Source organism: Triticum urartu, chromosome 3, assembly GCF_003073215.2.
Source record: "Triticum urartu cultivar G1812 chromosome 3, Tu2.1, whole genome shotgun sequence".
NCBI classification, from domain to species: domain Eukaryota; kingdom Viridiplantae; phylum Streptophyta; class Magnoliopsida; order Poales; family Poaceae; genus Triticum; species Triticum urartu.
The window spans coordinates 382760383-382788038 of record NC_053024.1 but is presented as its reverse complement, the minus strand read 5'-3'; the positions used below and the strand labels follow the sequence as shown (position 1 = coordinate 382788038).

Below are 27656 nucleotides of genomic sequence, written 5' to 3'. Positions count from 1 at the left end.
GCTAGCCACGTCCTACTTTTTATGTTTTCCAGCATTGGTTCTTTTGGTTTGCTTTTTTGCAATCTACGATAGGAATGACCTATGTCGCTCGTCGTCCTATAGCGACATCTTTCGAATAAATATTTTTGCTCCGCTATCTTATCTAGGAAGATTCTCAGATTCTCTTGTTATGTGAAACTTGGCATCACACAACAGGCCTTTAGGCGTTCTCCCAGTGACAGATTCTGATGTACTCCCTCCGTCCAGAAATACTTGTCGTTGAAATGAATGCGACAAGTAATTCCGGACGAAGGGAGTAAAAACAGACGATAAACATCTAGATTCAGGGTACACCAAAAATATCAGTCATCAATGTGCAATTCCTTGTAACTATGATCTTTGTTGCAATTTACAACATGTCGAAGATTGAAATGAACGACACAAATGACTGACTAGTAGCCGTGGAAAACCTTTCCAGACGCTAAAAGGACGACGAGCTTTTCCAATAGCAGCTCGGAATCCTGACCAAGGGCATCCGACCCCTGGCATTGCAATATAAACTTGACCTCCCAACAAAAAAGGGGAGCCAAACTGAAGAAATAACCAATCGATCAAACCGAGGACCTAACAATAAATATCAAACAGATCTACCAAATAACCTGACCAGACTAGATTTGATTTGGTAGAAAGAAAAGCCACTGAGTATATACATGATTTGTGCACAGATCGAGTGGGGAAAGGAATGTGGAGGTCGCTAGCGGAAGGACCACATCCGCTTAGTCCTTTCTTTGGTGTAGGAAAGTAAATCCAGAATTCTCCCGGATCAAAGGTGGCATATCAACGTCCGTTACCTCGATTTCTGTCATTGACTTTGAGATGTCATCCACCGAGAATGGAATGCTGTGGTTTGAAGTATCATGAGCAATGTTAGACCAGGGACATTTCTGCCGTAAACTAATTATTGAACTTGGAACACGAAATAACCTTGAATCGTCATCCAACAAGAAAGAACTGCTCACTGCATTGTTCGAGTCTTCTGTCATCATTATTCTCATACTTGAGATGACCTACAACCAATTTGGTTCACTGTCAGAAACGAGAACTAGTAATGGGACATAGATAGCACCACTTGCTGACACAGTAACATATGAAACTTGAATAAACCAGTAATTACCCCTTCCTTCCCATAATATAAGAGCGTTTTTGACACATCAAGTATAACAAGCTTACCTCTGACGAAACAGTGTGGGTGCCATATTTGTCATCCCAATACATTGTACTGATTCGATATAGCTGTTGTATGCTAAGGACCTGAAAGTTTTTGAAGTATGTGTTAAGTCACAAGTCACAACTAATATATGCTTTAATGATTGCCGAAACTTAAGTGAATTCAAAGTCACTTACAGGGCACAAATCGTTGGTGATTTCTTTCAATGTTTTCTTTGGCTTTTGATGAATTACCTGATAATACAAGTACACGTCTCATTAGGTTACATACCTTTTTTACTCACAAAGTTGCAAATAGACATCTAATCAGTGTAGAACACATACAAGGAATCCAACGGCCTGCCTAATATGCTTCAACTCTTCCCAGGAAGAACCTGCATACTGTACACCACATAAAATTAGCACACAAATTAAATATCACCAAGGGAAAAAATCATCAGTACCCACCTCTTCAGTGGCATAAATGCACCACTGCTCTAACTCAGCCAATCCAGCTTTGACATATTCTCCGTTGCTAAATGAACAGCACTCACGTCGGAGGAGAAGACTGCAAGATACAGGATATCTTAAAATCCTAACGGGAAGAAGTAAAATGTACCGCCAGTAGAGCAAGAGCCATCTCTTACCTATTGAACAGCTGGACATTAATAAACGAAAATATCTGAGTGAACACCTTGCTGATTAAGAATGAAGGGACCTGGCGTATCAATAAAATACATGTTAATGCATACTCAAAAATAGTGTGTCCATTTAGGGGTTTTAGCTTGCATACATAATTGGCTTTCAAAACATTCAGGTAGTTTGTTAATATTTTCACAATACTCTGCCAATGTGCGATCAGAGTTTGTTGGGCCAAGGCATTTGCTTGAGAACGAGATCCTTTTATCAAACTTGCACGAGATGTTCTTGGTGCCTGCACAATAAGTAAAAGTAAAAAATAAACCCTGAAGTTCACTGTTTTTCTGCGAAATAAGAGAAATTATAGTGCCAATAAATCATACCTGGATGCAAAGACCAAGCAATGGAGATATCTCTTTCTTCAGATTGTCTCTAATCATTCCATATATCTTCTCGAGGAAAGCTGTAAGTTGTTGCTTGAAAAGCAGAGCAGGATACTTGGCTTCAACTTGACGAAGATCACCTAGTCCTCCAATCAAGCGGCTACCAAGAAAAGGTCGCGCAGCACTTTGTGGTGAAGCTCGAATTCCCTTGTGTATTCAGAAACAACAAAATTAAGATTTGTTCAGACTATAAAATCAGCGAGGGCAGGATAAAGATGTTTTACCGAAAAAACCCTCCCAAACGATGCAGCAGTTGACCTTCGCCTCTGAGGAGTGAGTCCAGCTGCTCCAGTCGTTTTCAGTGTCCGTTGCAGAAGTAGGAGTAATGTGGATGAATTGGAGAGCCAATACGCTAACTTGTCGTTATTGTCCTGGACCTTTGGAAAGGAACAATTCGAACATGACTACATAGCAGTACACATAGAGAATAAATGAAAAAGGAATATATAAACCTATGTTGTTGCAGCATTTTAGATTTTAATTTTTATTATTGCCCCTTCTATTTATATGTGTTATTCAAGGTCTATCATGAAGGCCTAAGATATCAGTTCATTAAATCAAACTAAACAAAATGTGAGTATTTCTCCCAGAAAGAAGGGTTCTTAAAGAAACACGAGATAGGTATGACCTACCTCTATAGCAGAGCCTATTGTTTGAATAATACGGTCAAAAACACCAGTTCTTTCAACTTCAAATGATCTCCAGTGCAGAAGACACCTGTATATAACACAAGCTGCAATAGCCCTACCACTGGAGAATCCCAAATCTTGTGATACACACTTGATTAGCAGGTCTTGGTTTTCCTGGAGCATAAAATTCAAATATATATGATGTTAACCAAAAAATATTTATGATGAAAAAGAAATCTCATTAGAAACATAAATGATACAATTTCAGGATCAAAGAAGAAAAAAAGGTACATAACTCGGGAAGATTAAACAAAGAAAGGAGTGGTCAACAAGTAGCACACCTGTTGCTTCTCGTTAAGTGATTTTTGAGGCTTCTCCTCAGCCTCAAGCTCTTTGCGATTCAGTGAGATGGGGGTTACATCCTGCACAAAGATATTAACATAGGAAAGTTATTTATTATAGCAGTTACTTTTTGAAGTATAAGTCATCTATATGGTTATGTTCTTTCCACTTACTGGTGAAGATTTTACCTCCCCATTCGGAGCATTCACAATCTCCGGAGTTCTCAGCTGACAAAGTCAGTTAATTTGAAATATTATGTCATTTTGATGAAAATAAGAGTATATTTGTACAGAATGCAAGTGCCAGGGATATGACATACTTGGAAAGGAGACTTGGGATAGGCAGCTAATGCTTTCGCAGTAGGAGAAATTGCAACAGCCTGTTGACGAAGCACCTTGTTCTCTGACTCCATGTTAGTTGCTTTCTCTTCCAGCCTGATTACGTTTTCAAGACAATACTATTAAATAGTTATGCAGAATAAAACAAACACTACTGAACCACTAAACAGAAATCATCCTTAACAAGCAAAACATCAAAATACAGCCAAATGAATCAACAATAACTGGTAGTTCTATTTCGATTGTACCTCTGGGCAGTGTCCTGAAGTTGCTCAATCTTTTTCTCTGCGCCTTCGAATTTCTTCATTAGTTCTTCATTTCTCCGTTCAGCTTCAGCATGTTCTTTCTTTGCAGTCTCTGTGGCTTGCCTTTCAGTTTGCAGCAAAGCCTGTAAAATCAAGATACAGCGTAACTTTGACTTTGTCATACAATAACATGATTTCCGATTCCAACCCTGCATCGCCCTTTAGTGCAGAGGCCACGGGGTAATAAAAGCTTCCATTAACTTCAAAATGAACTCACATGTCAATGTTGTCAATGAAAAATGTCGTAACATATGATGACCATGTTTCCAAAACATTAGGGTAAACATACGCGGTATGTTTTACATGGACTGATTCTCCATAATTGTTCAAGACCAACAGACCAAGTACCCGATAAAATAAAACAACCGCATGAGAAGTGTAGAAATAATTCAGTTGACACCATACCTTCAGTTGATCAACTTCAGCTGTTAGCGAGTTAACTTTTTCAGTGTCTTCGACCAATACAGGAGTCTCTTTGATTACTGGAGGTGCTTCTTCAATTGCCTTTCTCGCTGCTTCTCTTTCCTTAGTGGCCATGGTCTTTGCTTCTTCAACTTGAAGCTGTAGGTCATGCAATGTTTCTTGCAGCTTAGCAATTTCCTGAGCTTTTGCTTCCTCAAGGTCAGTCTGCACAAAGGAACATTAAACATAAATCACATGTTACAATGCTCAAATAGGGTCATTGGTACTATGACCGAAATGAACAAATCACAGGTACCCTTAATCGCTTCTCCAGTCCTAAGCGCCATGTTAACTCTTCAACGCGCTTCTCAAGCTTATCTTTGGCCTCTTTGAGGGCTCCAGTTTCTCTTGCGGCCTGCAGATGATTCATGGATAACACAAAAATGACATATGGGCCATGGTAAAAGCATTGAAAGAATGCAAGCGTAAGGGGCATTACCATCTTGAGATTTCTGAGCTCTCTTCTTGCAAGCCTTTGTCTCCACGCACACTGGTAAGTAAGAACTGCTCGCTGCATATTCTTGTAATGTGAATAGTCTCTGTGGCAGCGCCATCGAGCCTGTGTTCAAAATGGAATGTTATAAGCTGCTTTTATATTAACGAGGCAGGGTAGAGAATTGTGAAGTTTTGGAAACTTGATGAACGTCAAGCCATGAAATGCTTCGTAAAAAATGAAGAATATAACTAATAGCAATTTGATCAAAACAGAGCGTACTTGGATATGGACAGCTGCTTTAGTTTCCTTTCTGAATCTGAATTCTTTGCGAGCAGACATTGCCCTTAAGCCAGTTTGCAGCGTGACTGTAGCTGCTTGCAGTAGTAAATAAGATTCGCGTGCTTTGTGACGACGCACATTTTTTTGTATTTTGACTGCTGCTGCTTCTCGCCTCATGCATTCGTACAAATTACGAACCAAGGTCCCTGAGTTACAACAGGGAAAATGAAGAGCACATGAAATCTGTAGAGTGCTACAGCAACTCCATTACAGGATATGGCACCAGCATCACTCTGCTCTACATAACCATCGGCGCCCGCGCACACACACACACACATATTATATATATAGAGAGAGAGAGAAGGGTGGTACCTCTAACAAAAGATTGTAGATGCGTTGCTGATCTTCTAACCAAAACAAACTGTTTCCGTGCAATATATGTACGCATTAGTCTCTGTATAATTCTTGCTGCTTTCCCTAACACTTCTGCCCTCCGTGCATCCAAATCAGCCATTTGTCCAGCTCTCAGGAATACCTTTGTTTTTCCTATCTGTAAGTCAACCAAATGGACCATGTAAGAATTAAGAACGGCTTGAGTCTACGTACAACTTATTTTACATGACAAAATTTCTGAAATTGAAGTAGATAATACAATCAAATCTACAGCAACAGTGTTTAGCTAAACGATGAAATGACTAGTAATGTTGAGAAAAGTGAGTTCATTCAACATGCCAACACCCATGTGCTGCAATCCACATCTGGAAGATGGATCCTTTTTCATTGATGTCAAGATGTTGCCACAGATAGGACAGTAAATAAGGATCACACATAAGAAACATCTCAGATATTGTTCTTGGAGTTCAATTTCAAAATTTTATGTAAATGAAAGAACATCGAGTCATATAAAGGGAAATTATATTTCAGTTCACCAACATCATCGTGTCGTGCTAAAATGTCCCCTGATTGAAATCCTAAGATAAATGGTAGTACTAAATATCACAAAAAGTCAGATGAAATGGGTGATGGATCCTAGTAGTAGTTCGGGTTCCATGTCCTACCTGGTAGTTCTCCAACTTCATTTTTTCCAGAATCTTTTGGCATGCAATCTTATCGTCGTTACTGGACATAAGAATGTACAAGCAAAAAACATATACTAATCAATAACTTGAAAATAGAATTAAATGACAAATAAATGAGTAGAAGGCTCTATTGTGATTTCTGTGTGAATTGCTTACCTTCCTTCTAGAAGTTCAGGGCCAAGAACACCAAAGCGATTAACAAATTCATAGAATGTTTTTCTTGTGGGGTATCCAGCACAGCTTATCCTGATAGCTTCAAGAACACCCTGCAAAGTAGGTATTAGTTCAACATATGGCAACGATAAGAATAATAAAAGAGTATACGACTCTTACTCCACATCGTAGTTGTTGTATAACATTTGTGTTCTCAAAAATGGCTGGCTTGAGGAGATTGTTTGGCTTCACACATCTAATATAATGGGGTTCAGTAGAGCTCAAGGTCTCCATGAGAGACTGAAGTTGCAGCTGAGAATCAAACAGAAAGAATGTCAACGGAAAGGAAGTCAAGAGCACTATAAGGACTAAGGAGAATCAAGATATTTACAATCTCTATTTAAAGGACTGGATCATGAGAAATTGTTACTATTTTCGAAGAGTTAACAGTTAATAAAGACTTAGGCACTCGTCATAGTCGCATAGACACTTTGAACTTTCTAATTGGCGCTACTAAATACATGCAAACCAACATTTCTGTCACTAACTCAGGAAGGGAGGAACTATGTAGGGGCGTCATCATACGCTGCAATCAAGGCAACCAAAGGATCAAGTACAACAAATGTATGAAGGGCATCTGAGCAACAATGGACATACAAGATCGTATACAATACACCAAACTTTCCGATAAACAGCACCAATGTAGTGGTACAGATATACAAATTTTAAACACACCCACATGCATTAAGTTCTAAGTGTTGTGCAGGTATAGTACTCGATTTATTAAATTACAATATTTTGATGCGCATTCCAGATTCAATATTCACAAGCTTACAAATTTTCATGCACTTAATATTTCAATATAGACCAAATTCATGACATGTACCCATAGGAGTACAGCACATACAGTTAACAGTTTCATAGTCATATGTGCTCAGCTGCTCGCAGTAGACCTGAGAAAAAGTGAACCGGCCCTTCAGGCTTGGCCCAGCCCCAGCCCAGCCCAGGCCCAGGTTTAGACCGAGCATGGGCAAAAAAATGTTGGGGACAACATCTCTATTAGCCCATCTTGGTACAGTTTTATTCATTTTTGGGTACAAGCCTGTGGGTTACCTATCCAACTGCCTTAACAAGACAGCCTGGCAGCTCAAGTGCCCCAAATCAAATCAGGCCTAAACCCAGCCAGATCAAAAATTTGACCAGCTCTAGTTCAAAGTAACATATCAAATCGCAAAAAAGTCCATCTTGCATGAAAAGGCTGTCAAATCTGCCCAAAACAACTTCATACTGCCAAGTATGACAGCTGCAAGAAATTCAGCAGGGACATGTCCAAGGTTAATACAGATGAGAGTGCAACGTGGATATCATCTTTAACAGTGACAAAGTGACAGTGGCATCCATAGGTTCTTCAGAGTCTAAGATAATCTACCGGCAACTGGTGCTTAATGAATTATACCCTAAATAGCTTCTCAAAGAAACGAGGATTTCATTTAATGCAACAAAGTGATATACACCAATAAAAATTAAATCAAGTAGAACTTCACCTTAAAACGTGACCCAATAGATGAAAATTTTGAAGACTTTGATGATTCTTCAGGGAGTGAAGGGAATAAACTAGCTACAAAAGGACATGAAGAAGCATTCAGCAAATCCTGATGTTCCGCCACTACATAATCTTTGTTCTTGTCTAAGAAATGATCAGCCTGGTATGTCACCTGTGGATGATAAAAAAAGTGCCTAATTAGTATGGTATTATATTCTATATGAGCAATCGAGCATGCTTATCGTTTGATGAAGAAAGCTCACATCGCCAGCATAATGGACAACTGTAAAGTCTGTACGTGAAAGCTTTGGTTTGACGAATCGCTTGTTATTCTTAAATGTTGTATACAGCTTCTGTGCAAATGTCTCATGTGTTGATCTGGGAAACATACTGCACATGATATTGGAAAACATTGTTAAGACACAAGATGTCACACATCAGTTACGACAACACACAATCATACTAGACATCATGGCAATTGAAGCAATCCATGTTTCAAAAAAAAAATTTGAAGCAATCCATGTTGCTTGCAAGTGGGCTGGAATGGCAACTGGAAGTTCCAAAACATACCATGCTTCATCCAGAAGCGCAATCAATCCACCTTTCTGAAAATAGCAGAAAACATGTTACTGTTATTGTATATAACAAAATATACAGAATACTTGTAATACCAATATGTCCATTCTAGTGTTCATGATCAATACTAATGGTTGTTTAGCCACCCCTTAGCTCATCATAGAATTACAAGCGTCACAACTTGTTCAAAGCTCCCAGGGCCAGTGCCAGGAATGCTGGAGATACTAGGACCATCATGCAAAAAGCTCAACAATTCAAAGAAACCCAAGGTACATGTCCCACTCCTTTCTCTCTCTTCAATAACCCCTATTTCCTAACAGTGGCATCTAAAATAGGAATTGATGTGGATCCTAAAGAGATTAATGTAGTTAGTTTACCTATTCCCAACAATCTGAATCCTGACAGGAATGTTGGTCCTAACTCAGGATTCCCCCCCCCCCCCCCCCCCAAAGAGTAGTGTGGATAGTGGGGTGGACCATAATAGTAGTTTAGACTCTGATAATCTGTGGAACTTGGTCTGTAACCACAAACGGGGCAAGCACCCCAGGACCAAGATTTTGTCATGAATGCCATCTTCTGGAATGTGAGGGGCATCACTGCTCCAGGGAGGAAAACTCTTATTGTAGAAACTATTAGGAAAAATCAAGCCTCTATCCTGGGTTTCCAGGAAACCAAAAAAGAGGACTTCTCTGATTCCTACCTTAAATCCTTAGTGGGCAGTAGAAATTTCTCTTGGCACCACCTCCCATCAAAAGGCTCTGCTGGAGGCATTCTGATGGGAGTGGATGCAGACATTTTTGAGATCATCTCTTGGTCTCACCTTGATTTCTCTGTTAGTTGTGTCCTTAAGCTAAAAAGTAATGATACTACTTTTAGAATCATCACTGTATATGGGCCACCCTATGAAGAGGGAAAAGAGCCCTTTATTTCTGAGCTCCATTCCCTGTTCATAGAGTGCCCCTACCCTACTCTGATTGGGGGTGATTTTAATTTGGTTAGGTTTGCTACAGAGACAAGCAATGGTGTGGTCAACCACAGATGGTGTGACAACTTTAATGCTTGGATAGAAATCTGGAGTCTCCTGGAAATTAAATTGCCTAGTAGAAAATTCACCTGGGCCAACAACCAGGTGGACTTGATCATGTCCACAATAGATAGACTGTTCTGTAATACTGAGATGGACAAAATCTTTCCATTAGCCTCCTGTAATGCTTTACCCAGATGTGGCAGTGATCATGCCCCCATTATTTGGGAATCAGGGGTGGAGCAAACACCAAAAAGTAGTAGCTATAAGATGGAAAAATGGTGGTTAATTAGGGAGGACTTCTCCAATCTAATCACCAAGATATGGAATGAGCCTACCTCTAGAACCAACCCTATGGACAATTGGCAGGATAAGATTAGGAAGCTAAGAGTGACCAAGGGTTGGAGTTCCAATGAGGAGGCTCAACTTAGGAGATACAAGAAAATCCTTCTTGAAGAATATGATAAGCTAGATATAAAATCTAAGACCACAGTTCTGTCTGATGCTGAGTTTTCTAGGCTCAAATTTACCCATAGTGAGCTCCAGAAAATCTGGCTTCAGGAAGAAATTAAGGCAAAACAGAGATCTAGAGATAGGGACATCAAGGAAGGTGATAGGAATACTGAGTACTTCCATGCAGTGGCAAACCAAAGGAGGAGGAAAACTACCATCCACTCCTTGGATGGCCCACAGGGGCCAGTCACTGATACAAAGGGGATGCTGGACATTGCCTGTAGCTTCTATAAAGATTTATTCAAACTGGAAGAAAGAGATGGATATCATTTAAACCCATCTTTCTTCTCTGATGAGGAAAAAGTTAATACTGTTGAGAATGAAAACCTAGAAGCCCCTTTCTCTAAAGAGGAAATTAAAAGAGCTGTCTCTGAATCATACTCAGATGGGGCCCCTGGCCCAAATGGTATTCCCTTTTTCTTTTATCAGCACTTCTAGGAGCTAATAAAAAAGACCTGGTAGCCATGTTTGAAGTTTTCCATAGAGGAGAGCTGGCTATCCACAGGCTTAATTTTGCTATGCTGACCCTGGTTCCAAAAGAAGCTGATGCTTCCAGTATAAAGAAATTTAGATCTATCCGTTTGCTCAACTGTAGCTTTAAGACTTTCACTAAAGTCCTCACTAATAGACTGGCTATGATACTGCAAAGGCTCATAGCCAGCAACCAATCTGCCTTGTTGAAAGGTAAGATATATCTTAGAAAGTGTGGTCACAGCACATGAAGTGCTGCACTCCATCCACTCTAGTAAGAGGCGGGGCCTAGTCCTTAAGTTAGATTATGAAAAATCTTATAATAAGGTGAATTTAGAATTCCTTTGAAGAATTACTTAGAAAAAGAGGCTTTGGAGATAAATGGATCTACTGGATTCTGCAGGTCACTAGAGGGGGCTCAGTGGGGGTCAAACTGAACAACACTGAGAGTGATTTCTTCCTTACTGGAAAAGGTTTGAGGCAGGGGGGCCCCATTTCCCCCCTGCTATTCAACCTGGTAGTTGATGCACTCACTAGGATGTTAATGAAAGCAGCAGATCATAGATGGATAGAAGGACTGTGTCCTGAGATCTGTCCTCGAGGGATTATATGTCTTCAGTATGCTGATGACACCATCCTGTTCTTGGATAAGAACCTGGAGCACACTAGGAATCTAAAGATGGTTATGTCTTGTTTTGAGAAGATCTCTGGCATGAGAATCAACTGTAGCAAGAGTGAGCTCATCCCTATTAATATGGAGGGGTCTGAGGTAGGGGGGTTCCTTGATACACTAGAATGTGCTGAGGGTTCTTTCCCAATTAAGTACCTTGGTATACCTCTACACTATGATAAACTTAGGAAAGAAGACATCCAACCACTGATTGATAAGATCATGAAAAGGATTGCTGGATGGAGAGGAAAACTACTTTCTTACAAAGGAAGAATTGTCCTCATCCAAGCTTGTCTAGCTAGCATACCTATATACTTGTTGTCTTTCTTTAAATTCCCTAAATGGGCCATAGATCTTATAAATACTCAAATGGCAAACTGTCTGTGGAATGATTTTGAAGGCTGCAGGAAGTTGCACTTGGCTAACTGGAAAATGGCCTGCATGAAAAAAGAATTTGGGGGGCTTGGAATCCCAAATCTCCAAGATATTAACCTTTGCCTTCTAGGACCTTGGGTCAAAAGATATTATGAAGGGGAAGGGAAGCCTTGGAAAATGATGGTAGACCAGAAATATATGAGGGCAAAACTAACCTCTTTGCTCCTAACACCTCCACTAATCTCTAGGTTTTGGAAGGGAGTCAAATCCATCATCCAAACTTTGAAGTTTGGGTATAGATGGAAAGTAGGAGTAGGGGATAAAATCAGGTTCTGGGAGGACACTTGGTTTGGCACATCCCCCCTAGCAGTTCAATTCTGGCACATCTACATGATTTGCAACGAGCAAACCAAAAGTGTCAAGGAGATCTGGGATGGTGAAACCCTGAAACTAACTTTTAGGAGGAACTTTTACAACAAGATGATGGAACAATGGTATCAGCTGGTAGAGATTGCTAAAGAGATTAACTTCAGCAATGACCCTGATGCTCTCATTTGGCAGCTTGAGAGCAAAGGAATCTATTCTTCTAGTTCTTTGTACCATGTGATCAACTTTAGGGGGGTGCAGCCTCTGTTCCTGCCGGCGGTTTGGAAACTAGCAATGCCACCTAAGATCCATGTTTTCCTTTGGTTATTCTCTCAAAATAAGTTTATGACTAGAGACAACCTTAGGAAAAGGCACATAATCAAACCTCTAGAATGTGTGTTCTGTGCTAAACATGAGACAAATCATCACTTATTTTTTGACTGTGTTGTAGCCAAGAATATTTGGTCTTTTATCAGTCAATTTTTCCAAAAGGATTTGGGCACGAATTTTTGAGTCTGTGGCCCGCTTCTGGATTTCTAACAAAAAGCATTTAGCTTTGAATGTAGTTAGCTCTGCTGTCTTGTGGTGTTTATGGAAGTATAGGAACTCTATGATTTTCAATAACACCATTCGGACATCTATTACTCAGGTATGGGGACTGATTCACAGAATGCTCAAATTCTGGGTCATTCTGACCCCAGAAGCGAACAAAACCCAGGTGGAAACGTTTTTGGGAGCACTGATGAAGCTGCTCCAACTGTTAAACACAATATGCACTATGTCACGTATGGAGTGCATTGTCAGGCATGGAGGAGTCCAAGACTTGGCGCAGGATCTAGGATAGATAGTTGGTTCGGTTTACATGTAATTCTATCTCCTTATCTCCTGTAACTACTTCTATCTCTTGTTCTCCAAGTTGTACACCTCCTGTAAAATCTCCAACGATGTATGCGCTTCCAGGGAGGTGCGCCCCTGTATATAACACGTAGCACGTCGCCTCAGGTCGAGGTAAGACGTTTCCGCCTGTCGCACATGGTAATCAGAGCCTCCTCTTCCAAACCCTAGCTTTCGATCTCCACCAGTGCCAGCCATGTCTTCCTCCAGTGCCACCCAATCCAATCTGAGCGGTCAGGTCACGGAGAAGCTCTCCCGGACGAACTACGTCCTGTGGCGTACCCAAATCACGCCGCAGTTGAGGGGAGCCGGCCTCTATGGCTACGTCGACGGCACCCAGCCGGGGCCGTCCCGCCTTCTCGTCACCAAGGACAAGGACGGGAAGGAGTCCCGAGCTCAATCCTCTCCATCCCATCTGGGTAAAGGGAGGACCAGCAGGTTCTAGGCTACCTGCTCAACAACCTCACCAAAGAGGTGCTCATCGCGGTCACCGCGGTCACCACCGCGCACGCTCTCTGGACAACACTCGCAGGTATGTTTTCGTCGCAGTCCTTGAGCCACGTCAACAACATCCGCACTGCCTTGATCAATGCGCAGAAAGGGAACCAATCGGTGGCCGCCTACTTCGCCGCCATGCGTGGCCTTGCTGATGAGCTCGCTGCGGCTGGCAAGCCCATCCAGGACGATGAGCTGATCTCGTATCTGCTTCACGGACTGGACATGGACTACCAGCCGCTCGTGTCTGCCCTGGATGCCCGCGTCACGCCGGTGTCCCTCGATGAGCTCTACGCCATGCTGAGCAACTTCGACCAACGCGTCGCCCAGTACCACAGTGCTGGCGGCGGGTTCAAGTCTTCGGCGAACGCAGCCACCCGCGGACGTGGTGGGTACTCCGCCCGTCACCGCGGTCCTCCTCGCGCCAAGGGCAAGCACAGCAGCGGCAACACCAACAACTCTGGCTCCCGTGGCGGTCGCCCCAACTCCACCAACAACAGGGGTCGCCGCGGCGGCTCCAGCCGTTCGCGGCCCGACGCCGTTCGCTGCCAAATCTGCGGCAAACCAGGACACACTGCCAAAGATTGTTGGTATCGTTTTGAGGAAGATGACGCCTCCTCTGAAGATGATGACAAAGTTGTTGCTGCCGCTAAAGGATCCTATGGTGTTGACACCAACTGGTACCTTGATAGTGGCGCAACCAATCATCTCACGGGGGAGCTGGAGAAGGTGACTCTCCGTGAAAAGTATCGCAGGAAGGACCAGATTCATACGGCCAGTGGTGCAGGTATGAACATACGTCACATTGGTCTCTCGGTTATACGTGCCCCTTCTCGTAAAATTCATCTTCGCAAAATTTTGCATGTTCCTAGTGCCAACAAAAATCTCCTATCCGTTCATCGCATTACCATCGACAATCATGTCTTTATTGAATTCCATCCTTTTTTCTTTTTGATAAAGGATCAGGCCACGAAGAAGGTACTATATCGAGGTAGATGCGTTCGAGGGCTTTACCCATTGATTCCGGAGCTTAGGAGATTCAATAAACAAGCCTATGGTGTTGTCAAACTTTCTTCAACACGTTGGCACGATCGTTTAGGGCATGCTTCTTTTTCTCTTGTTGAACGTTTGCTTAGGAAAAATAAGCTCCCGTTGTTGGTGAGCGGAATGTTGAAACTATTTGTGATTCTTGCCAAAGAGCAAAATGTCATCAATTACCTTATCCTATTTCTACAAGTGTCTCTACTCAACCATTGCAATTAATTTTCTCCGATGTTTGGGGTCCTGCCCCTAGCTCCTGTTGGTAGACACACGTACTATGTAGTTTCATTGATGACTATAGCAAATTTTCTTGGATCTATCTTCTTAAGAAACGATCCGACGTTTTTCAAGTGTTCAAAAACTTCAAGCATTTGTTGAACGCAAGTTTGATAGCAAGATCATTGCTGTCCAATCCGACTGGGGAGGGGAATACGAGAAATTAAATTCCTTCTTCCAAACACTTGGCATTTCACATCATGTGTCATTGCCCTCATGCTCACCAACAAAACGGTTCTGCCGAACGCAAGCATAGGCATATAGTTGAAGTTGGTCTAGCTCTTTTAGCCGGTGCTTCCATGCCTCTCAAGTTTTGGGATGAAGCATTTCTCACCACTGTTCATATCATTAATATGCTCCCAAGTCGTGTCATAAACAATGAAACCCCCATAGAACGGCTTCTTCATGTCAAGCCCAACTACACATCTCTACGTGTCTTCGGTTGTGCATGTTGGCCCAACCTCCGTCCTTACAACTCCCGCAAACTCATGTTCCGATCTAAACAATGTGTTTTCCTTGGCTATAGTGCCCAACACAAAGGGGTTAAGTGTCTAGATGTTTCCACCGGGCGCGTTTATATTTCCCGTGATGTTGTGTTTGATGAGAATAAATTTCCCTTTGCTGATCTTCATCCCAACGCCGGTGCTTTACTCCGTAAAGAAATCCTCCTTCTACCATCTTCTCTCACCGGTCTTCATGAAGGGGAACAAAACCATGATGATCACATGTTGACTAACTCTCAAACCACTGTGCATGAGTTGTGTGATGCTGCAGAAGAAAACGGAATGCAAAATGATGAAGAAAATGACGAGCATGGGCCATATTTCATGTGCCCCGAACCAGGGAACAAATCCTCCTCGGGATCAGTCCCGTGGCAGAGGCAGAACTGCCCAGCAGATCGCCCTCGGGATCCGCCGCTGGCAGGGGGGCAAAATCTCCTCATGAATCCACGCCAGCAGCTGCGTGTGGAGCCGCCGACAGCACGCGCGCGGCGAGCGAGCCAGCGTCTGCCATGCGGCCATCAGCGATTCACGGCGGTGCCTCCATCAACCCGAGCGAATCACGCGGCGCCGCCTGTCCGCCTCAGATTGGGTCTTCGGGGGCCCGGTTCCTGGTCCAACCCCTGTGCTACAAAAGGCGCGACCCGCGCCGGCCGACAGGTGCGGGGCCCGCCTCTGGCGCAGCGGACGCTGCCTCTCCATCACGGCGTCATGATGAGCCCCGTCCGCTGGGATCCTCTGCGGAGCCGCGCCGTTGCACATCGTCGTCTACCACCACAGAAAATCCAATGGCGGGATCTGCTGCCGAATCTGCTGCTGCTTCGTCGGGATCTGCCTCGGGATCGATTCCTGCTGCACCTGCAAGTTGCGTGGGATCTTCTGTGCCACCCGTGACAGCTACTTCAACGCCAAAACGTACACGGTTGCAACAGGGAGTAATTCAACCAATTAATTATAAGCATATTACAAAATATGGTATGGTGTGCTCCACAGGTGAACCAGGTGAACCCTACACACTTGATGAAGCCCTAGCTGATGAAAATTGGAAGAAGGCCATGCATGAAGAGTACATGGCATTGAAGAGAAACAAAACATGGCATTTGGTCCCTCCACAGCAAGGTAAAAACCTCATTGATTGAAAGTGGGTGTTTAGGATCAAGAGAAAATCTGATGGCACCATTGATCGCTACAAGGCAAGACTTGTGGCAAAAGGCTTCAAGCAACGCTATGGTATTGACTATGAGGACACGTTTACTCCAGGGGTAAAAGCTGCAACCATTCGTCTTGTTTTGTCCATTGCTGTGTCCAAGGGCTTGAGTCTTAGACAGCTAGACGTACAGAACACGTTTCTTCATGGTGTTCTGGAAGAGGAAGTGTACATGAAGCAACCTCCTGGGTTTGAAAACAAACGTGCACCATTGCACGTGTGCAGACTTGACAAAGCGTTGTATGGGTTGAAGCAGGCTCCAAGGGCGTGGTATTCACGTCTCAGTCAAAAGATGCAAACTCTTGGCTTTGTTCCTTCCAAGTCTGACACTTCACTGTTCATTTATAACAAGTGCAACACTCATATCTTTGTTCTCATCTATGTTGATGATATTATTGTTACAAGCTCATCTGATGAAGCTATAACAGGATTGTTGAAGGATCTCAGTGCAGAGTTTGCTCTTAAGGATCTTGGAGACTTGCATTATTTCTTAGGGATAGAAGTGAAGAAACATGATGGTGGACTTCACTTGTCTCAAGAAAAATATGCAACTGATCTGGTAAGAAAGGCTGGTCTGCAAGGCTGTAAACCTTCACCCACTCCATTATCAAGTTCAGAAAAATTATCTCTCACAGAAGGACAAGCCTTGAGTCAGGAAGACAGCACTAAGTACAGAAGTCTTGTAGGTGCACTTCAATACCTTACTCTTACAAGACCTGATATATCATTTGTTGTTAACAAAGTCTGCCAATTTCTTCATGCACCCACTACTGTTCATTTGACTGCTGCCAAGAGAATAGTTAGATATGTCAAGAACACCCTTAATATTGGTCTCAACTTCAGCAAGTCATCATCTACACTTCTTAGTGCCTTCTCAGATTCTGACTGGGCAGGTTGTTTGGATGATAGACGTTCTACTGGAGGATTTGCAGTGTTCTTTGGCCCTAACTTAATTTCATGGTGTGCAAGGAAGCAGGCCACTGTCTCTAGGTCCAGTACTGAGGCAGAATACAAAGCATTAGCAAATGCTACAGCTGAGATCATATGGGTGCAGTCTTTATTGAGAGAGCTTGGTGTGAAAAGTAAACAAGTTCCATGCTTATGGTGTGACAATTTGGGTGCAACTTATTTGTCTGCTAATCCTGTTTTTCATGCCAGAATGAAACACATTGAAATTGATTTTCACTTTGTCAGAGAACGAGTGGCTCAAAAACAGCTTGATATTCGCTTTGTGCATTCCAAGGATCAGATTGCAGATGGATTCACCAAGGCTCTACCCACTAGAAGTTTTGAGAACTTCAAGCATAATCTCAACTTGATGAAGTTGTGATTAAGGGAGGGTGTTAAACACAATATGCACTATGTCACGTATGGAGTGCATTGTCACGCATGGAGGAGTCCAAGACTTGGCGCAGGATCTAGGATAGATAGTTGGTTCGGTTTACATGTAATTCTATCTCCTTATCTCCTGTAACTACTTCTATCTCTTGTTCTCCAAGTTGTACACCTCCTGTAAAATCTCCAACGATGTATGCGCTTCCAGGGAGCGGCCCCTGTATATAACACGTAGCACGTCGCCTCAGGTCGAGGTAAGACGTTTCGGCCTGTCGCACACCAACAACCCTTGATGATCTTGAGTCTTGAGTGGCTGAAATTGAAGAACACAAGGTTTGATGGTGGCGCAAGCTGGAGTAGCCTTAAGATCTCAGAAGACGGAGACTTCCACTCCCCCGCCAAAAAGAGAGACACCAACGACAAGACCATGGTGCACAGCCCCATGTCCACCCTCGCAATCTGCTGGTCACCCCAAGCTGCTCTGGCGCCTCCGCTCAAGTTCAGGAGGGGCGGCGGTGCGATCGCAATGTGATTCGTCTACCACACTGGGCGCGGTCGGAAAACCTGGGCGCTAGGAGCCTGGTCTCCTCCGGCTAGTTTACTTCTTTGCTTTCCTTTTAGTCATTCGGCTTCGCTGATGTGCGGGGTCTGTAATAAATTTAAACCCTCTGAACGTTAGCTGGGATGTAAGAAAACAGACTCTGTATGGTTTCATTCTTGTTAATGGAACCGGGGAGAGGCCTCCCTGTTCATCCAAAAACAACTTGTTAGTTTGTAAAGGCCAATATGGCTACTTTATTTATTTATTTATATCAACGTAAGCTCCTTCACTCCACTACGTTAGAAAGTTATGAGCATCACAGAACAAGTCAATTTAGCACTAAGCCTCTTCAAAATTTTAAGCACAAACTCTCACCAATCCATTATATAACCCTTAGCTCTTTTCACAGTAAGTTTCACTCCTTGACTTTAAAACCAGACAAAACACTCTAAACTCCTAGTAACGTTACCCATTTTGCCCATTTTAGCAGATGTGACATCTATGATAGCATCCATGTCAGAATATGTTACAACATCATAAGGCAAATCGCTTCCTTGATGCTTCATTCCCCTGGGCTCCCACCCAAATTTCACTCTCTCTACCTCCCCCTTCCAACATAGCCAGCCACTGCTGTCCTCTCCTACCCGCACTCCTCCTGCCTCACCCTCCTCCAACCCTCTTTCCCTCCCTCTACATGCCCAAGTACCTATGCCTACAGTTGCCCCCTCCTGTGCCCCTACATCAAAGGCTATTGCACTGGCAGCTAAACCATCTGTGGAACCAGCCAATGGGTGGAACGTAAACGGTATTAAGGGGTAAGAGTGTTGTTCAAAATCCAAGGCGCTTATCGATCTTCTGAGAATCAAACAATCACACAAGCACAACGACACCAACATTTGTTAACGCGGTACGCCTAACATCAGCTACATCCCCGGGGCATGACTACCGGCGCTCCTTCCAATTGATACCGCATATCGGTCACCCAGACACCAGCACATGCCGCCGACTCCCCCGCATACTCGTGTTATTATGTTGGCATAGGTTACATTACATTATATAGGAGCCTAGGATATAAGTGTCCTACTCGAACATGACTCCATAACCCTATCCACACACCATATGACTCAAAGTCCAGCTGTAACATAACTCACACTAAATTCGACACATATTTAACAGGTGTACTTTGTCCAGTTTTAGAATCAAGGGGTGAAACTTAGACTTTGCGAAGAGTTGAGTGTAGAACAAACTAGCCAACTCCCAGATGGAGGAGCCCAAAGGGGTTCCAAATGACAGAACAAAAGTTCCTCTTTTAGTCTAAATTAAGCTATTTTAAGTCATGTTTGTGAAAAGACACATAGAGCAGAAGCAAAACGTCAAGTGCTATCTGTTTATCGTTTACCGAAGCACAATAAATTAGGTCATTCTCCTAAGGACTTCTCATTATTTACAGTGATGAACCGATGATGACAGGATCAGAAACGATATAACCCCAAAGGGTAGGGATGTAAACTGGGTCCTGTTTAAGCCCACTTATTGGTCTAACAGTTCAATAAAGTATTTTTCGGTGAAAATGAACTATCAGGCTAACTAGAAGCTAACTAAACGGGCCTTGTGGCGCCGTTATTGCGCCATTTAAATCCCTACCCAGGGGAACAAACCATCACCTCCCCAACCACCAATTACAGAATGAGAAGGGCTTCTGAAGAATTTCATCCTTTCTTTAATTGACACTCGATCCACCAACTTCACAGGGGAAAACATAAACAACCTAGACAGTTCAATTTTCAGTCTCTATTTGGCTTTCAAAGTCACATCATAACTACCTTGCATTTTATGTAACCTGTCATAGTACGAAAAATATGAAGAAATAAGCACCTTCTCAATCAAGTCTAGCACATCTTGATTATCAACAAACTCTATGTAACTCCAGTTTATCTCCTCCCTAGTATATTCCTCTTGCTCCATTTTGAACACATGCTGCAAGACAGCATCACATGTTAAATCATGGACAGGAAATATCTATAGAGTAACAACTATGGTCAAAACCAAATTCATGAAGTACCTGATTAAAATGTTGCTGCAGCTTTTCATTTGTATAATTGATGCATAACTGTTCAAAACTGTTCAGATGACCATTTGTTTTAGCACATTCTGTGAATTGGATCGTTCATAAAGTTCAAAAGTTGGAAAAACACTAACCTGTTAATTTTGAAACTCTCGAATCCATAGATATCAAGAACACCAATCAGTTGTTTAGAGTTTGGGTCTTGTCCAATGGAGACATTAATTTTTTCCACGATCCTGTGCATACAGGATCACAGTTAAAATGTAAAATGTCAAGATTGAGAAGTAAAAAGGTAAATCTAATTAGAGTTTTCTGCCAGAGGATCATTACCAATCAAACAATCGGGAGTATATTGTTTTGGCTAATGCATCTCTGCTAGCAAGTGCCGACTCAGGATCAAGTGTTCTAGTAATTATTTCTTCAGGAGTAACTATTTCTCGTGTTATCAGTGCCTTCTCCAAATTATTGCAATCACACCTGCAAGAAACTTAGCAGTCAGCATTTTGGTTTATGGTCACAATGAACATATAGAAAATAGAAGGTACAAAACAGTATTTGAAGGGAGATAATTTACTCACTCCAATAGCTCTGATGCAGTGTTAAGGTGAAACCTCGAGTTATCATCCTGAATCACAGATGAATCAACTTCTTTTCCCTTGGCGAAATTTATATTTCCAATATGAAGTACAGCTGCTACAACCCGGAATATAGCTTCCTGTAAAATAAATTAACAATGATGTCGGTCCTTATTCCTAAAACTAGCATTTTAATAGCTTTAATATAACACGAAACAAACCTGTTCTTCCTCATTGATTCCAACTATGTCCATGGCCCTCCGTGTTGCTAAATACTCTTCCGCGTCATTAATTCCTTCAACCTCAATACAGCTTGACTGATTGAGGTAGTGAAAAGATCTAGCATCAGCCAACTTATACCTTTGGGTATCCTGCAAATTACAGAAAGCCGTATTAAGAAGTGGACCTTTTGTACTACATTAAATTCCATATCCAAAAGGCAAATAATCAGATAGTAACAGTGAGTCAATGTGAAAACCTACCTCAGGTGGTGCCGCACAAAGAAAATAGAAGCAATGATAATTTCTTTCCGGAGTATTTATTTGGCATACGCGGGATCTTTCCAGCAAGTAAGTTCTTATAGCAGCTCCCGAGATTCGTCCAGTCTTGTCAAATTGGATCTCCACAAACTTGCCAAAGCGACTTCACCATGAATTACAAACAAATGAGAATGCCAAACAATCAGCTGGTGATATTCAAATAAAGGGAAGAAACAAATCTACCGAAGGAAAATAAAAGAAAAAGAATCATGCAAACCATTACCTCGAGTTATTGTTCCTCACAGTTTTTGCGTTACCAAAAGCTTCAAGGACTGGATTTGACTGAAATATTATTGGATATAAGACAATCAACCAATGCATATGTTTTCCATTTGAAAGCTACAATTTGTAAGCAAATAAGGAGAAGAGTTGAACGCCCTTGCCTCTAGAACTTGTTGCTCTACAGTTCGCCCTTCTACTCCAGATCGTCCACCTAAGTGTGCTAGATATCTCATAAGCATCTTTGTTGTTTCAGTCTTGCCAGCACCACTTTCACCACTGACTAAAATAGAGTTGTTTTTCCCTTCATTTATCATTTCCCTGGTTTCCCACATTAATAAATCACATAAGGGTAATGCAGGGGTATTGATACTGGATCATGCATGGTTATCTATATGAATACTATACAGCAGGAATTCACCTATAAGCAACGTCAGCAATTGCAAAGACGTGTGGACTCAGCTCCCCAAAATCTGCACCCTTGTATTGTTCCATCATGTGGGTATCATAAAGATGCGGTAATCTTTGAAACGGATTTACCGCAATCAAAATGCTACCAGTGTAAGTCTGTGAATGCAAAAGAATGGTTATTATTTGCATTGCAAGTTATGCAATTGATTAAACGCATGACATTTACCCAAGAGATAATGAACTCACATATATTTCATTCAGTTCATAACGCGTAGCAAGATTCTGTAGAACCCCAGGCTCGTGTAAGTATGATAATCTTGTCATATCATCCACTCCTCCTGGTGGAGCTTCCATATCCTTGGGAAAAACTTTTGATCTGTCTGTAGTAACCTGTGCAAAAGCATTGTAATGTAATTCACAATCCATTTCCTGTCAAAAAGATAAAACCGAAAGCCCTAGCCATAACATGTGTAAAATAGTGAACAGTCAACAGCACCGTGAAGTTCTTTTTGCAGCCTAATACCCCTTTTCTAGATTAAAACAGAGCAGGATAATACCATTCAGGGAGGTTATGAATAATATACTAAGAAAACTATGTCTTCATAATATGAATTCACATTCATAACAAGATAAAGATCTACAGAATGCATAAGAAATTGAGAAGACTACCTTTTTCCCATTTGATGTCTGCACATGAACTTCATTGTTTTTTATGCTGACAACCTCGCCATCTATCCATGCTAGAGTTGGATCCTCCACCCAAACATGAGAACCAACAATGATGTTAGCTGGAGTTCCCTGCAAAACGAAATGATGCAGTAATCAGAGTGATGTCAATGCATAGCAGAATTATGAGTATCCTGAGATTTAATGGGTAATCTACTCTGCCTTCCGCACTCGTGCCAGTGAATTGTGGCATATCTTGTTGAATTGACATACATGTTTGGTGAGAGATGGATAAGAAAATAATATGTTGTACTCCTCACTATTTCTCTCACGGGGGTGGGTAGCTACAAATTACCCGCCTATTTTGAACATGCAGGGTGGGGAGTATTAGATTCATGCACCAACCAGTACACTCACTTTTAAGCTGTTAAGGGAAGGTGAGCAATATATTCATACTTAAACACTCTCTATAGTGTCTAGGCTCCTCCAAATTTATGTAGTCATCCAAGCTGAGGATACAATTATATTTCCCTAGAATTCATGGTTCTAACGTGGACTCAAACTGGGACACTGCTATTTTCTCATACAATTGTGCCAGCGGGACCTCAAACTCAGGACCTCGATATTGAGTTTCATGCACCGAACATTTTACCTACAAGCTTAGCTGCTATGGGAAGGTGGCAATATTCATACTTCAACAGGTTATTTCGTTGGGGACAGATTCTAACTATGTAGATTAATTATATTTTGATATCAAGGGTATTACGTGTAAAACAAATACAAACACACATTAATTGGTTGAGACACTTCAAATGTAGGAGATAAACAACTTTAGTTTGAGCTTCGCTAATGGATATCAGTTCAAAGCTCGACCGTCCATTTTACGGAGACAATAGAACCTAAAAGCACATAACCCCCAAAATGCGCATTGACATATGAAAAGTATGGCTCCATTTCCAGCACCAACATCAATTGCACACATAGAGAAGTGCCATATAAGGTAAAACATTAGAACTTGTTTCGCACTAACGTATCATAAGAGGGGTGGGGGTACTTTATTCCGCATCCATCACATTACTGCTGAAGAAACTTTGCTGCAAATGAGAGCTAGGGTAATAACTGATGGCATCTGTGTCGTTCGTGGGAGATGGCCTTTTGGCTATGAAGTGAACTAAGAATAGCAAGGCCCTGACTAATTGCAGCAAATAATTCACCACCCAAAAATACTAGCTAGCTACACAGATTTTAGTGAAAACAAGCTCCTTCGGAAGTGGCTCACTAAGCAAGTTAGCAAAGACTAAAAATAGGGTCAGGGTAAGCTCAATACTTGTAAGTCTACTGTGGGCAATGGCACATCATGTTACCCAAAAAAAAAAGGAAAAAGCACTAGGCTAGTAAACCTATCAATTTGGATGCCCGAATCCTCCAGAACTCATCCAAGGCTTTGGGACAAATCTAAAACTTGGAACCCTAGTAAAATATGATTCGATCCGCAGGCACTTGAAGCAAAGCACACGGCACCTAAGCTAGTAATTGGGAAAGCAAAATTAGTCCAAACAAGTATACGATCCGGAACAGTACCATGCGCAGATCAGGCTAGGATCGGAGGGGACCACGAATTCCTCAGCTCCGGTAGAGGGATCCCGCCGCCCGAGTGGTCGGCGGCCGTCAGGTCTGCCAATTGGACTGGCTCCGCCCGGCCGCCTCCCCGCTTCGTCACCTACCCCTTTGCTAGCTGGTGGCTGTAACTTGTCGGCTTCCTCCGCCCCTTATCCCTTCTCTTGTATGCGATTCACGCAGTTGGCTTCGTGATTGCTAGGACCGCGAGTGGCTTCGCCCTCGGCGATGACGGCGCGACGGCTTCGTGCGTCGCCGTCGCGACGGCGAGTTGGGGAGGGAGAGGGAGGGCAGAAATGGTAATTACGCGCTGTTCTAGTTTTCTTCCGTTTGAAACAACCGAGGAATTCTGCTCTTGGTCCTAAAATCCGCTGTTTCCGGACGGCTAGGCAGTTAAATGTTTGCATTTCATTGCTTCAAGGGCCTGTAGTTTAGTCAATTTTCTTCAAGGCCCTTGTAGCATTTACATTTTCATCCTCTAGAAAACTGAGTGTTACCATACTCCCTCCGTCGAGTGAAAAGTGATTATGGGGGAAGTAAATAATGCATTGAAAACATGCAAGCCACCATCTCTCTCCTCTTTAATTACCCAACCCCAAATGAATTAAACGAGTGTAGAAATTAAGGAGACCATGTATAGAATGTTATTGGTCTTGATTACCGTGTGATGACAGAGAAATGTTTTTTTCTACTTTAAAGTGCATTGCAAAGATAGAAGTATACTCTTTTGTGGACAAATTTTCAAGTCAAATATACACTATTTACCGGATGGAGGAAGTATATTGTTTCTAGCCTCTAAATCTCGTATATTGTTTACGTGTAACACCCTGTAACTCTCTCTTCCAATCTCAATGAAAGCAGTCTTCACTGCCTTGGTCAAAAACTTGTTATATGAACATAATCATTTGATCAGAGGGGTCTGAGTGAGGATACATGCAACTTGCATGTGCCACCTACTGTTTTCTAACGATTCCTTGGTATTCACATTAGTATCGGAAAGGGGGCAAAGAGACTGCAGAAGATACTGAAGATTTATAAAAAGGGTTCATGTCTGCTAGTAAACAAGGAGAAGTGAGTGTATTTTATAGTGACAATTACACATCTGATATGAAGGAAAAAATACTTGGGTCTGCCAACCTCTTTGAGAAGATATACTGATGATCAATTTGAACTCATCGTTGCAAAGATAAAAAAATAAAGATTGGGGTTGCTTGAGATTACTTAGTAGTGCGGGCCGAGAGGTGATGATTAAGTCGGTCTTTCAAGCAATTCCAACGTATTCAATGAGTTGTTTTATGTTGCCTAAAAAACGAGTAAGAAAATAACAGCTCCAGATGGTAAGGTTTCGGTGGGGAGGCGATGAAACTAAACAAAAAATGCTAAACCAAAGGGGGCATGAGTTTCAAAAATTTCTAATTATTCACTCAAGCCATGTTAGCCAAACAAGGATGGAGGTTGATGAAAGAACCCGATTCAGTATGTGCAAGGCTGTTGCGGGGCAAATATTTCCATCAAGGAGACTTCATATCAACTAGAAGCGGGAGGAACATCTCTCTGCATGAAGGTTTATAATCATGATAGGGAAGCCTTCGGGACGGCTTAATCAATAGGGTGAGAGATGGCTCAACAACTCATTACTGAGAAGACCCATGGATCCTTGACAATTATAGTAAGAAGCCCATTCTAAATCTCACGGATGCTACCATCATGATGATGAAAGAATTCTTAGATGAAGCATTGAATTGGATCGAGAGAAGATTCTTGTAAACTTCATGAGGCTCGATGTGGATGCCATATGTGAGATTCTAGTAGAGATGTTCGTAATGATTTTGGTCATGGGAGCCAGAAAAAGGAGGGTGGTTTTATGTTCATTTTACGTACATACTATTGTTTACAGCTAAACAACAAGGGATCAAGCCACCACGCCTACAATTGAACACAGCTACTAAAAGCTCTTATTGTGTATGGGAGTGCCAACAAAATACACGGTTTTTGTTGGAGAGTTATGCATGATGTAATTCCATATCGAGAGATTATACGTGATTGTCGCCATATTGAGAGAAAATTCCCTTATGTGAAATATGTGGTGGTAAAGAGAGGATACTGCTTGTACGGTTTGAATGTACTTGGGAGAAAGTGTCCTGGCATGAGTTAAAGAACATAAACATCCAAGGTTTACATCATGAGACTTGGCCAATTGATTTAATTGAGGGGGAAGCAAGTAATGGAGGAGGCATGTATGATTTTATGTGGATGTTGGGCAGTGTGGACTGAAAGAAACGTCAGAAGGCATATAGAGATAGGGTGGTCAGCGTCAATAACAGTTAAATCGACTATTGACACAGTCGTTGATCCAATGAAATCCACAACTGAAAGCATAAGGATTAACCGATGCAACTAAAAATGGAAACCTCCTCATGAAGATATGGTGAAAATGAAGGTTGATACTAGCTTTAGGGACACATGCGATCATTGGGGGTACGGGTGTGGTTGTTCGAAATAGAGACCTAATGTGGACACAAGCTCACTATAGTATGAGCACATTGCTAATCCAAGGGTGATGGAAGCGTATGCTATTGGTGATGGAATTCGCCTTGCCACATATTTGAGGCTACAACTAGTCATGTTAAAGAGTGATGTGCAAGAGGTCGTCCGAGTGCTAAATGTCAGAAAGTTTCAAAGGACATAGCTAGCACCCATATGCCAAGAGATTCTAGAATTAAGTCAGAGATCTGATCATTTTGAGCTGGTCCATGTCGGATGCCAAGCTAATTTTTTCATAAAGAATGCTTTTATCATTTCAAAATGTAGCATCAAGTTGATACAAAAAAATTATGAGTAACACCCGGCCTCTTCATAATTAGGATGCACATAGCCAAATATCAAAAGTCTGACAATAGGAAATGTAACAAAATCAACAAATCAGCAACAGCAGTCCTATATACCGACATTATGCCTATGTCAGAAGTGTTGGTGGATCGTTCCGGAGGTTATGCTGTCACCCTTGGGAAAAACCCTATGTAGTCGCATGCTTCAAGTTGCTACACATCGTCTTAAACACCGATTGGTGCTATGATCGTTGTAGCGTAGACTACGTATGAAGCGAGTGTCGGACATCTTTGTGCCGAACATCCAGATGAGAATAGGTGAAGATGCCTTTGGATTAATATATTCCAACTTCCCCATCTAAATGTATCTCGAATGATGTATTGTCCATAAGTAATAAGGAATGAAAGGTTTGTGATTTTCAAAAAAGGTGAAAAAGGACACATTACGTGACACAATGACTTTTCGACTATCTACTAAAAGGTGTGCCCGTCTCTGACGAGGGAAGGATGACGGCGGTGGCGCGCCTTCGGCTCGCTTCAGCGCTTGTAGCTATCGCCAAGTGGTCTATGAATCTGGATGCATTTTTTATTATTTCTAATATTCGTTGTACTGTCATGA

General features: G+C 42.1%; 1 protein-coding gene across 2 annotated transcripts; it reads right to left on the bottom strand.

Annotated features, from left to right (window-relative positions):
• Positions 1-328: 328 nt before the first annotated feature.
• LOC125544045 (myosin-17-like) lies at positions 329-24578 on the bottom strand. 2 transcript variants are annotated; one of them, XM_048707582.1, is made up of 39 exons: positions 24174-24578; positions 22596-22724; positions 22173-22316; positions 21937-22082; positions 21680-21836; positions 21520-21578; positions 21240-21399; positions 20979-21128; positions 20761-20897; positions 20513-20659; positions 20317-20418; positions 20180-20237; positions 19993-20094; positions 8404-8438; positions 8097-8223; positions 7835-8005; positions 6471-6602; positions 6294-6403; positions 6117-6177; positions 5431-5608; positions 5059-5264; positions 4783-4902; positions 4600-4698; positions 4287-4508; positions 3825-3964; positions 3558-3672; positions 3412-3465; positions 3238-3318; positions 2900-3070; positions 2492-2644; positions 2208-2414; positions 1979-2119; positions 1833-1903; positions 1654-1753; positions 1531-1587; positions 1384-1440; positions 1210-1290; positions 964-1046; positions 329-879 (listed from the first exon to the last, which is right to left on the bottom strand). In XM_048707582.1, the coding sequence occupies exons 1-39, from the start codon at positions 24174-24176 to the stop codon at positions 756-758; spliced, it is 4590 nt and encodes a 1529-aa protein (XP_048563539.1). In that variant the 5' UTR covers positions 24177-24578; the 3' UTR covers positions 329-755. The 2 variants fall into 2 exon arrangements, with proteins under 2 accessions (XP_048563539.1, XP_048563540.1); XM_048707583.1 differs by having other exon boundaries at positions 3427-3465.
• Between the last annotated feature and the right edge of the window lie 3078 nt (positions 24579-27656).

What these genes read in the sequence shown, in the direction of transcription:
- LOC125544045 (XM_048707582.1), bottom strand. An exon ending in CCTGAACTTCTAGAAGGAAG is followed by an intron (nt 6,178 to 6,293) that starts GTAAGCAATTCA and finishes TCTTATGTCCAG; the next exon opens with TAACGACGATAAGATTGCAT. An exon ending in GACTGGAGAAGCGATTAAGG is followed by an intron (nt 4,509 to 4,599) that starts GTACCTGTGATT and finishes TCCTTTGTGCAG; the next exon opens with ACTGACCTTGAGGAAGCAAA.